The sequence below is a fragment of the Embiotoca jacksoni genome, unplaced genomic scaffold, assembly GCF_022577435.1.
Source record: "Embiotoca jacksoni isolate LCO1_2020_lvr unplaced genomic scaffold, fEmbJac1.0.p SCAF_37, whole genome shotgun sequence".
Lineage (NCBI taxonomy): Eukaryota > Metazoa > Chordata > Actinopteri > Embiotocidae > Embiotoca > Embiotoca jacksoni.
Window position 1 is genome coordinate 1153062 of NW_027185389.1, and position 12442 is coordinate 1165503.

The 12442-nt window shown below is 37.7% G+C and overlaps 1 protein-coding gene across 1 annotated transcript; it reads right to left on the reverse strand.

Annotated features, from left to right (window-relative positions):
- Window positions 1-1292: 1292 nt before the first annotated feature.
- Window positions 1293-6974, reverse strand: vamp5 (vesicle-associated membrane protein 5). Its single transcript, XM_069166231.1, has 3 exons — window positions 6679-6974; window positions 3568-3711; window positions 1293-2040 (listed from the first exon to the last, which is right to left on the reverse strand). Exons 1-3 carry the CDS (start codon window positions 6679-6681, stop codon window positions 1897-1899), a joined length of 291 nt encoding a protein of 96 aa, XP_069022332.1. The 5' UTR covers window positions 6682-6974; the 3' UTR covers window positions 1293-1896.
- Between the last annotated feature and the right edge of the window lie 5468 nt (window positions 6975-12442).

Below are 12442 nucleotides of genomic sequence, written 5' to 3' on the forward strand. Positions count from 1 at the left end.
TTTCACAACCAAAATTATCCCAATTCATCCCAAATTGTATTTATTTATTTTTTGTGTATAGTTTGTGTGTGTGTATTTACTCATTGGTCTTACTTTTTTGGAAAAAAAAAACAAAAAAAAATTCCTAACTGTGTTTCTACGCTGCTGTGATGACTAAATATCCCCAATGTGGGATTAATAGTCTTATTTTATCTCCTATCTGCACAGAGAACACCAGATATAAACCAGAAAATATTTTTCTTTTATAATTTGTGTGGACTAACGGTTATGCTGTGTTTTTTTTTCCCACCACATGGAGGCTATTACACAGTATCAACATCATAAAACACGGAAACAGAAATCATTTTTTTGCAGAGTCTTTAGCAGGTGATAAAGTCTAAACATTTTTTTTAGAGGGTAAACACGGACACGCTTTATCTCCATGGTGACAAGAAAAACAGTTTGCGTCAACATGTCAAATCCATAAAACAATCAGCTTCGCCTGCTGTCTGGCTTCGCTGCCCGGGATCTCTAGATATGAATGTTTTTGTAGTTTTTCCACCTGAGTGTGAAGCTGACACCTTTGAATTAAATGTGAATATGTCTTCATCTCCTTTTTTTTGTGTCTTCATTTTAACATCAGCGCAGACTGAGAGTTCTGATTATTAAGGTACTTTAGTGGTAAACGTAATTATTTTCTCAACAGATCACCTGCACCTCCTGGATTTAGACACTTTTTTTTTTTTAAGTTTTAATGCACCAATACGTCTCTAATCTTTAGGTAAACAGTAGGTATCCATGGTTACAGCGAAGATTACAGTTAAAATGTGCACTGCAGATGAGACATTTTCCCGGTTGCTCTGCATATTTATCTGAAGTAAAAACAATAACCACCAGGGGTCACTGATCATTCTGATATTCTACAACAAAACTGCAGATTTAACGTTTGCAGCTAAATATTAATAATATAATTCATTATTTTCAACTTAAATTTAGATCATTTACAATATTTCAGTTTTAAATACTTGTTGATTATTTAAATGTCAAGTGAAACACCATAATTGGTTTGTATCAACTCAAAGTTTGGTATTTTAAGGCTGGAAATTTGACAAAAATAACACAAGATATGAGTTTAAGAGATGAAACTGTTTTCTATGCACATCTTGCATATTAATGTGACGTATGGAAGAGTTTCAAATAAAGTGACCTTAATATTTTGTGTTTTTGGGGAATAATATCAACAACAACAAAATCAGCGATTGTATGTGAATAAAAAAATCGAGAGAATTTTAAATGAAAATGAATCGCTCAAATAATATATAAAACACCCACACACATTTAATGACCAAGACAAACTCTGAGAACATCATTTTACAGCTTAGATTTTATGTTACAATACATCCATTCATTCTTCCTCATTTAAAGCCATCTGAAGCTCGCACATATTTACAAAAACTACAACAGTAAAAACCTCATCGTGTGTGACTACAAATATTTGTAATTCATAGTTTTGTGGAGGCGACATACCAATTATGATTTTAACAAATCTTTCGTGATAGCGAGACTAAACGGGGGACGGCAGCGGACCGATTTGCGACGTGTCGATGTGCTTCCGACTACTTTGAAGACTTTTAATCTGCGTGTGAACTGCTGTGTCCTTCCACGTGTAGAAACCTGACGTCTAAAAAGTAATAATAATAATAAGAAAAAAGAGAGAACAAGCAGCCGAGTAATCACTGGTACCATTTCAACATACAGAGCGGGACCGACACTCCCATAAATATCTCAAAAAACACAAAACATCGCAGCCTGAGCGGCTCAGGCAAAAGACGCCGGGAGTCCCGGAGTCTCCTCGTTTTTTTTCCATGGCCTCCTATTCACTTCGTGTCCTTCAATTCTCCTTTCAGTCCTCGTATGTTATCCAACGACGGCAAAGATTATGAGTCCAACAATGATGAGCGTCGCCACCACTCCGACGGCGATGAACACCACCTTCATCTTCTTGTTGTCCCGCCTTTTCTTTTGCTTCACCTGGTTGGCGGTCTTTTCAAAGGTTTTGCTCTGGGGGAGGAAAATACACAACACGCATATTAGAAGATGTTACATTACGTTATTGTGCAGCTTGTGGCTGTGTCATCGCAGGCTGAGATAGAACAAGATAAATGCAGACTAAGAAAATATATCCAGTGCAGAAAAGACATCTTTCGATATCGAAGCATCAAAATCTTTGGCTACGACAAACTACAAATCAAATTTCAGGCTATTTAGTTTTTCACGTAATTGAATGTGGGGTACGATTCTCGGCTATAATCCAAGGAGCACACAGCTGAATGTTAGTGCCCAACGCAGTTTTCTGGGATAAGGCACACATCAATATTTTTTTACCCCAAAACTCCTAAAGACAAATCCACAGAGCTCCTCCCAGCTCGCGGCCCTTTAGCCTCTTTCAGCTAATTGTTTTTTTTTTTTTGTTACATTTCCTTTGGACCGTCGCTCTCCTCAGCAGTATCATGTCTGGCTGCAGCAGGCAGCTGTTTTAGTAGTTACATATTTCCCACGGGGTTTATCGGGAGAACAACATCGAGCTCAAATTAAAGCGTATTAGTCTTACACTCAGCACACGAACACGACCCCAAACGAATGTTTCTCCGTATCTCCTTGAGGTGTAAATAAGCGACGAGTTTGGCGTATTTACTTCAAAGTGCCACCAAGTGGACAAAAGCATGTATTGCTTGTTTAAAGCTACCATTTTTTTTTTGGTTGAGACCGTGGGAACAATATAACGTACGTCTGAACAATATGGATCCAGAAAACACAACATTAGCATTCGTTTTGTTGGTCACGTACGGAGGGTTTAGCTGGAATTTTTGTTTTTCTTTAAAACAGCTGCTGGAAAAAAAAAAAAAGCAGTGAGACCGAACCAAAAAAGTGAAGCCTCCGACATCAAAAACCAAAACAAATGAGCTGAAAGACACTAAAATGCTCCACATCAGTTTGACCTTTTGCGTAAATAAAACGATTAATTTGTGCAACTTTAAAATTCCCAGGAACTTATGCGGACCCTGAACTTCAGCTTGATATCTGATTTCCTATTTCTGTGCATCAAAGTGCTTCTTTAACGTAAAATTTCACTCCGCTTCAACAGCGTCACGTAACACCGACCTAAAGGGGCAACGTGGGAACGACGTGACCTGTTGCGCAACCCCCCGGACGGACATTGGCCTCGTGGCATGTCCTGGACTCACTCTATCATACCCAGGGAGACCAGCTCGCTTCATTCATCTTAGGAAAACAATAGGAAATGCCTTTCTAAATATAGCGCCATAAAACACAATCAGGATGTAAATTGTACATCTGTTTTCCTCCCCAGCTCCACCTAAGGTGTATTTATAGACGTCGATATGACATTTCTCAGGTTTTTTTTTAAATCCCGAGGTGCCGGTTGGAAAGGGAGTGTGTGTGTGTTGTTTCCTTTCAATCATTCACCTCACATACGTATTAAACCCGGAGACTTTTACAAACATGTGATGTTGACGCTGGGTTGTGAAGGTTTTTTTTTTTTTTTTTTTTTTTTTTTTAAGTATTTACCTTTTCCAGCAGGTCGTCGGCTCTGTCTTCCAGGTCGCCCAGTTTGCCAGTTCTCTCGTCGGCCTTGTTCAGGTTGTCCAGCATGATGACCCTCACCTCCTCCACGTCCTCCTGGGTCTGCTGCAGGCGGCTCTTCCCGTTCTCCTGTTTTCCAATCGACACACGCATTGTGGTCAGAGAGTGACACATAACCTGATTTAATCGAGTCGTTTGGGAGCTTTTTCGCAGGAGTTTCCAGGCTCACATTGACTGAACTTTCACACAGGAAAATAAAGATGGATAATCTTCTTTTCAGATGGCTTATGAGATGTGAAACTCTTTATGTTTTGGGGATAAACAGAAGATCTCTGTTATCATGGCCAGTCACTGCCACCATGAAAGTCATCTACGCAGCCCAGAATTACCGCCCTAAATCAAAAGTAAGAGGAACTTACCCACTTTAAAGGCCCCATATTTGTAACTTTATGTTTTATATTTAGCGAAAACCATCCCAACATAGTTATACATCTCTCTTAAGCGTCTCGCTGGAAATCAAACAAGAACAAGCGCTTTTGTGTCTGTCTCTTTGAGGCCCAGCGATATCAATGATGCTGTCCTCTGATTGGTTAACTCTTTTTTTGAGTGGCGCACGCCCGGGCCAATCACAGGTTTACCTATGTCTTGTAGCTCACTATTTCTGCTGATGGAAATGCTTTTTTTTTACATAAAAGTTTGTTCAGTGGGCAGATATGATGACAGGAATGAGAGTTTGTGACATCACAAACTTAAGGCAGTGCAAACGGCTCATTTTGAGGTACGGTTGCTGAAAACATACTGTGTGCATTTATCAGTGGACACTTTGACGGTATTTATAAAGCACATAGACCTGCTTTATAGTGGAGAAAAAAAAAAGGAATTCTAAATGAAAACAATACGGGACCTTTAATTTCCAAGATTTGAGGCTTTGATCAATTATAGGATGTAACCCGTTTTTCAAGTAGATTAAAGCAACATTAAGTCCATTAATTTGTACCTTTCTTGAACTCAAGGAATTCTTTTTTAAGAAAGCAGAAGAACAAAATTATCATCAAAAAACTCTTTCCACTACACTAAGTGGAACTTGTGGTACAGAAGAAAACAGGAAGTGGTTATGAGAACTTAAAGACAATGAAGCAGCAGAACAGGCTTTCCCCAGATAATGACACTATAGGAGGACAGTTTAAAATGAGCAAAAACAAGAAGAAGAAGCCCAGAGCGGGATATTTGGAGAGCAGCTTGACCTCCAGAGTCATTTGTATCCTGACAGCTTGTTTTTTTCTTTGTTTTTTTTTTGTAACTCGTGCACATTTTTGCCCCTCTGAACCCGTGAGAGGATACCGAGCATCTCAGAGGCTGATGGGAACAGGAAACCAACAGACAAGATCAAAAAACAAAAACAGGTGGAGAATCTTCACTCGCTTCCTGCATCACCGTTGCATAACCCTGAGATGTGGTTATGAAGTTGGAGGGTGTGTGTGTGTGTGTGTGTGTGTGTGTGTGTGTGTGTGTGTGTGTGTGTGAGTAAATTTCTAATTTACACGTGTCCTGTAAAAGCTACGGTTATCTCACTCTGGGCACAGCGGCCGAACAATAGCGTGTGTTTAAAATTCAGCCGGCGACTTCTTGACACAGGAACTGCTGCCCATTCCAGTACCCCTCCTCGCTTCCTTCCTTCCCTCCCTCCCTCCCTCCCTCCTACCTGGAAACCACCCAACCACATGTCATAGCATGCTCATTACAAGTCCAGCAAGAAACTTCATCTGTGTGAAAAAAAAAAACGTGTGTGCTGTGTGGATTCCCAGTCCAGTAGGTTGGAAAGTTACAGAGTACATTTACTCAAGTACTGCACTTCAGTACAGTTTTGAGGTACCTGTATGATAATATTTGATTTTATACAAATTTAAACGTCCACTCGTCTACATTTTAGAGGGAAATATTGTATCTATGGCTCAATCACATCTTTTTGACAGCTTTAGTTACTTTTAGGATGAAGATTCGACACAATGGATGATATAAACAAGCTTTTCAAATCTAACATATTGTTAAAACTAGTAAAGACGTTTGCTGTCGAGGTCGCATTTCAGAGAAAAACTGTGTTGTTTTTTTTCCTTCAAACTTCTCACACAGTTTCATATCAATAAATGTTCAAATTATCTGATATCTCAGCAAAAATCAAAGAAAAAAAGTCAAAAAACTGGAAAAAACAGATTTGTGTATCAGAACTTTTTTCTTTCATCTCCCTGTAATCATCAGATGCCCTCGACTTTATCTGCTGCTTCTGGATATGAAACTAGATATAAAGTAGTTCAAAGCAGCTCCACCTTCAGGAACTACAACAATTACAACAAGTAATAATGTAATTATGTCATATATAATAATTTATCAGTCAGAGGGACGAAAAGAGGAACTTTTACTTTCATACTTTCACTACATTTTACAGCAAATACTTCTGTACTTTTACTGAGTAGGAATTTTTAATGCAAAACTTGGCGTATCATTTTTGTATTCGTAGTTTTGTTTCATCTGAATACTTCTTCCACCTCTGCAGCTACGTAGTAATAACAATCTGGTGTTTTCAATAACAAGAAACAGAGTTCATTCATTCATTCTTGAGGAGAGCAGACATGAGCCCCCCCCCCCCCCCCCCCCCCCAAAAAAAAAAAAAAAAAATACATGACTAAATAAATCTTTAAAAGATAAGAAAAACAAGAGAATATGAGACTTTGTTTAATATTCTCATATTCACATAAAACCTGTTTAGGCTCACTTAAAAAATTTTTTTTTGCGTAGCTTTGATTATTTACTTTTGTATTAAAACATTATTCCAGCTCACTCACACATAATTTCTGGATAAATATTAGGTATAAAATGTAATACGGTGTCATGCCTGCCCACTGCGTGTTTTTAAAGGACTTCGCCCACAGATAAAGAGTAGCCAAAGCATAAATAAAAAAAATTTAAAAAAAAAAGGTTTTCAAAATGTCCAAACAATCTTTTATCTCTTCTTTTTTTCTCTCGATCTTATTTTATTCAAACTCTCAAGCCAGAATAGGAAACCCCCCTCCAGCCCACGGGAGGCTGGTGTCAACTTACCATGTCTGTCGCGTTTCTCCCTCGCTGTGTTTGCGTCGAAGCTGTCAGTGAATCCGGAGCATTTAAAAGGACTCCAGTCAAATCTATTGTAACCGGAAACGCAGCAGACCAGTTCTGCGTCTTTTCAGCTTGTTTCTGTTTTGAAACCAGTCCGTCCAGATGCTCCGGGACTTTCTTTCTAATATTCTATATGTATATATATATTTTTTTTTAATTCTTTGCCCGCTTTCTTTTCGGTGCGAGCTCCGTCCCTCTCGTCACTTTCACTTCTCTCCGGCTGTCTTTCGAGTCTCCGTGATGCGTTCACGGTATTCCCGGAAACATTACAATTAAGAAAAAACCCGTCACGTGACCGGCTGACTTAATCAAGTTCGGACTTCCCCTTGGGTTCATTATTGAACACGATGCTTCAAGTAGCCCTACAAACTTGCACTGAAGTATTTTAGTTTTATTTATGCGACTTTTATATATTTTATTGATGGTTATTTATTCTACTCTACTTTCAGAGGGAAATATTGCACTTTTTACTTATATTTTACATTCCTCTCACAGTTGTAGTTACATTTCAGATCAGAGTCTTTCATACTCTTCCTGTCCAGTGAAAACCATGTATCTCCAAATATGATGATTCCTTAATTTGACCTTTTTTTTTTTTTTTTTTTATAAACTGGAGGATTAAATGCTCCTTTTTGGGTTAAAATTTTTAGACACTTATGATAAAACTATTTAAAAATCTAATCTCAGCTGGAAAATGTCACAAAACTGAAAACAGGACTGTGTTGTTTTTTTTCCCCCTCTTTGCTGGTTAAAAGTCGACTTTTCAGAGACTTGTGGTTCCCACAGAACAGCATGCAAACATTATGATGATCTTACAGAAAATAATGCGTTACTGTAAGATTAAACGAAGAAAACAGCGCACAATAGATGTAGGGAAAGCGTGACGCAATTTTAAAACCATTCTTCTTTCATTAATAACTTGGTACAGTCAAACCTTTGATGTTGCCTTTTAGCATAATTACAGCAAATATGAGGCTGGAACAAATCTAATTCATGACAATTCATAAAACAAACACAGATCTAGGCCTGCATGATGGTTTATATTGCAGATGGGTTGAGGAATAATATGGCAGTAGAAGGAGTTCTTACAACATGTGATTTCTCATATTACTTGGGAGAAACCTGGAGGATATGAAACCAGTGTCAGACATCTGTGGTCAAATATCAAATGATGTGATGTCCAAAACTTCCCTTACATGCTAGTTTCTATGTTCCTTCTGAGTTGACATTTAAATTTGGAGGGGGCAGCTGAAGGCACCATCGCTCTTTGCAGTATCTCCTTTCTCTCCTTCATGCAGCGGTGTGTGTGTGTGTGTGTGTGGGGGGGGGGGGGGGTGGAGGTTAAAAATAATTGCACAACAGATGCATCATAAAAACAACCTCATACGCTGCTTCACTGTTTGTCGTCTGAGATTCCTGCAGAGTCCGACTCTTTCTCTCCTTCTCAAACATGTTGTTGAAAAGGCCTGTTGCAGACTTACTGCAAGAACACTGTGTGCTGTTCGGTCCCTGAAGGGTGTTGCCTACTTTCATGGGCTGTGCAAGATTTATAAAAAAGAAAAAAAAAGGTGACTGCTGGTCCTCTCTTTGAGAAATATGTGTAATATTCATATAATATCCCCAAAGGGAGCCTGTGGAACTCAGTGGTGCATTTACATGTGCATTGTTTCCTTCAATGCAATTCTATCCTGTAATTTTTGGTCCTTTTTTTTTTTTTTCTGTGAGAACAAAACAATGGAGCGCTTGTCTCGCAGTAAAAAGACAGAAATGTGACAAAAGTCTCTGCTGTGACGTGTTTCGGGTCACAGAGACCAAAGAATCTGTTTTATTTTGCGAAGCAGGACACTTGGTCACCATGCAGGCTCTTCATCACGAGCGTTTCCGTGTGTGGCTTATGATAAGGAGCTGACAAGCAGACAACACAACTCTATTGTAACTGCGTCACTCAGGCGGTCAATTAAAATTCTTTCCAACAGTCTTTGATTTCGTCCATTGTGAATTATGCGCCAAAGAAAACACGCTGTCCGACCCCGTCTGTTTATCAAAAAAAAAAAAGCTCCGGACATAATTAAGAGATGGAGACGTGTTGTCGTTTTTTGTAATCTGTATGAAAGGATGCAAAAAGACAAAGCAGACAAACGCAGGATCTAAAGCTTAAAATGTCACGAATTTTGGAAAGTAGCAAATATCAGAAATGGGAAGTATGGTAGTTCACGTACTTCCTCCTAAAATATGCAAAGGGTAAATCACCTTGTTCATATGCATTTTTTTTAAATCCACTCATTTCCTCCTGAAACATTAAAAGGGTAAATCACCTTGTTCATGAGTTTTTTTTTAAAACAAAAACATGCTGATTTGTCTAAAATACACCTTCACCGACAAAGTAATAAAAATTAAAATTAAAAAACAAAAACAAATTCATGCATATGTTTTTAAAGATTTGGTACAGTTTTCTTTGCACCTAAGTCAAACATCTTCCCTTTGCAAACAAGATGATGCTGAGCAGCAAGTGGTGTGGTAACAGAGAGGACAGTCGAAGGAAGTGAAACTAAAAACATGAAAAATATTTTTTAAAAAGAGCTGTTGGAGGAATAAAAGGCTGCAGTATTCTGTTGTGGGTTTACCCCACAGAGTTTCAATGTTGGAATCGTGGGTTTTTCATGTGAAGTCAAACAAATTAAAAAGAAACCGATAATAAGTGTAAAAGAAGTGTATTCTTTTTTGTTATTTTTAGGGAAACTGCCTTCAGTCAATTCTCTTCATGATGACATAAGCCTGTCGATATGTTTGTTGTCTCGTTAAAGAGATGAGGAACCTTGCTTGTGTTTGAGTCGTGGTACCACCCAAGGCCTCGCCTTTTGTCAACACAGGGTTAATGAGAAATCATGAATAAATACAGTTAATCTAGAAAGCATTACATCTAATACTGTTGATTATAACGGAGTGGAAACAGAAAATAGGCTGTTTTTTCTCAAGCTAAAGCTGTTGTGAAAAAAAAAAGTGTCCTGTTACAGTCTGTGGTTTGGAGACATGACATACTGTAGATACACAACCACCTGAACTTTTGCACCTTGTACCACTACCATATACTGTTATTGATAGTGCAGTTTAGCAGTCTGTAAAATGTATATAATGTACATAAATGTATGTAATGTAAATAAAAATGTTACAGGGAACACATACTGTAGTTTAATCCAGTATAATATAGTTATCAATAGTATAGTGTAGTCTAATCTAGTCTTGTATAGATTTGGCAAAGATTATTATGTTACAGTTTCTTTTCAGTTTTGCATTGTTTTGTGTTGGAGAGTATAGCAGAGGGTAGTGTAGTATAATGTAGTTGTCTCACACTATACTACTATAGTATAGTGTTGTTTTGCAATAGTGTATAGTATAGTATAGTATAGTATAGTATAGTATAATAGTTTAGTTTAGTTTAGTTTAGTTTAGTTTAGTTTAGTTTAGTTTAGTTTAGTTTAGTTTAGTTCAGTTCAGTTCAGTGTAGTATAGTATAGTATAGTATAGTATAGTATAGCATAGCATAGTATAGTATAGTTTAGTATAGTATAGTATAATTTAGTTCAGTTCAGTATAGTATAGCATAGTATAGTATAGTTTAGTTTAGTATAGTATAATTTAGTTCAGTTCAGTGTAGTATAATATAGTATAGTATAGTATAGTATAGTGTAGTATAGCATAGTATAGTATACTTTAGTTCAGTTCAGTGTAGTATAGTAGTTTAGTTCAGTGTAGTATAGTATAGTATAGTATAGTATAGTATAGTATAGTATAGTATAGTATAGTATAGTATAGTATAATTTAGTTCAGTTCAGTGTAGTATAGTATAGTGTAGTTTAGTTTAGTTTAGTTTAGTTTAGTTTAGTTTAGTTTAGTTTAGTTTAGTTTAGTTTAGTTTAGTTTAGTTTAGTTCAGTATAGTATAGTTTAGTTCAGTGTAGTATAGTATAGTATAGTGTAGTTTAGTTTAGTTTAGTTTAGTATAATTTAGTTCAGTTCGGTGTAGTATAGTATAGTATAGTTTAGTTCAGTGTAGTATAGTATAGTATAGTATAGTATAGTATAGTATAGTATAGTATAGTATAGTATAGTATAATTTAGTTGAGTTTAGTTCAGTGTAGTATAGTTAAGTTCAGTGTAGTATAGTATCTTGTAAGAGGATGACATCATGAAGATGATTAAACAGTAGGCCTAATTATAATTACCACACGGTCAGAATAACCATAATATTATCACGATTACACATCTGATCTACATACAAGTTCATTACACAGAGTATATACATACATACTTAGAGTATGTATATACTCTGTGTACTGAGCTTCAGTCTGACTGAGACTTTGTCAGGTCAGAGCTGCCGGGGTCACAGTCCGGGCCAACAAAAGGCTCGTTATGGGAAAAGCTGCACCAACACAAAGGTTATATTCAGCATGCTGACCGCCCTCCTTTCACATCATTGCCTGGCGCTCGGGCATCGACGGTAGACTCACATCCACATGACCACAACAGTCTGAGTCCAGGCTGATTTCCCATCAGCAACAGAACGGGCTTTGTGCCGGTGTCAGAGGCTGTTGTTCCAAAAACTCATCCGGCCATTTGTCATGCGGTTTAAAAACATTATAATTTCAGTCACAGCTTGTTGACAAAACAGCCCATTCACACTGCGAGGATAGAGAGGCTCGCTGTTGTTGATCGAGCAGGAGAGGTGAGCTTGTCACAACCTGTTCAAGAGTCTGGGTTTCTGTTTTTGCTCAGCTCAGTTGTCTTTCTGGTTTCGGTTTGGAATGTTTAAAATGTTTGGTCTATTTTTCATGTTCGATCTTGACATCGTATGAAAGGGATGGTTCACCTCTATTCTTAAAAGGTACTTTTGTTGACTTTTTGTGGTTTTTTGCATTCCTTTTTACATTTTCAAAATAACAAAGACAGATAAAGAAGTGAAAATTGCTGCTTGAACAGTGGAGACATTCTGGCGATCAGCCTCACCATCTGGGTGTGATTTGTACCTTCTTTTTTTCTTTTTCTTATCGCATTCTTTAAAGTGCTCAAAGTACAATTTGACCCACTTTTGTTTCAACGTTTTGGTTTGCAGAGTTAGATGACCTTTTCTGCCGTGCGATTTGAAATACCGCATAAACATTTCAGTTTTGCATTTTTGCTTCGACTTTGTTTGTATGTCTGAAACTAAAGCTTGTAAAACGCACTGAACATCAAACTTCAAGTCAAGTGAGGTAAAATGTGCAGTAACACCCTTCATAGTTTCACCAAGAGCTCATTTGAAGCAACTCAGAAGTTTTTGGGCAATCCCTTCTGCTCTACTTACTCGAGTCTCAGATCGGCCTGACTTCCCGTCTCCATCTTGTGGCGGAACAACAAACAGCAAAATAAATACTCAGTAAATATTGTGTATTCATCATGAATCTCCAAAATAAGACACCAGTGAATGCTGCTCAACAAAGAGTTAAAGATAGTGTGAAAAAGTATATGGCAGGTACGGGGGGGGGGGGGGGGGGGGCTTTTAATTTGAAAGGAGAGCTTTTAATTTGACACAGCGACTGACCTTCTTGCAGCTGGAGCTCGTACAAACAGCGAACGACCTCGGCTTCACGCAGCGAGGACCAACACACGGAGAGTGTGTGAAAAAATACAGATCGGGACCGGTCCGTCACAAAACCACAGAAAAAAATATA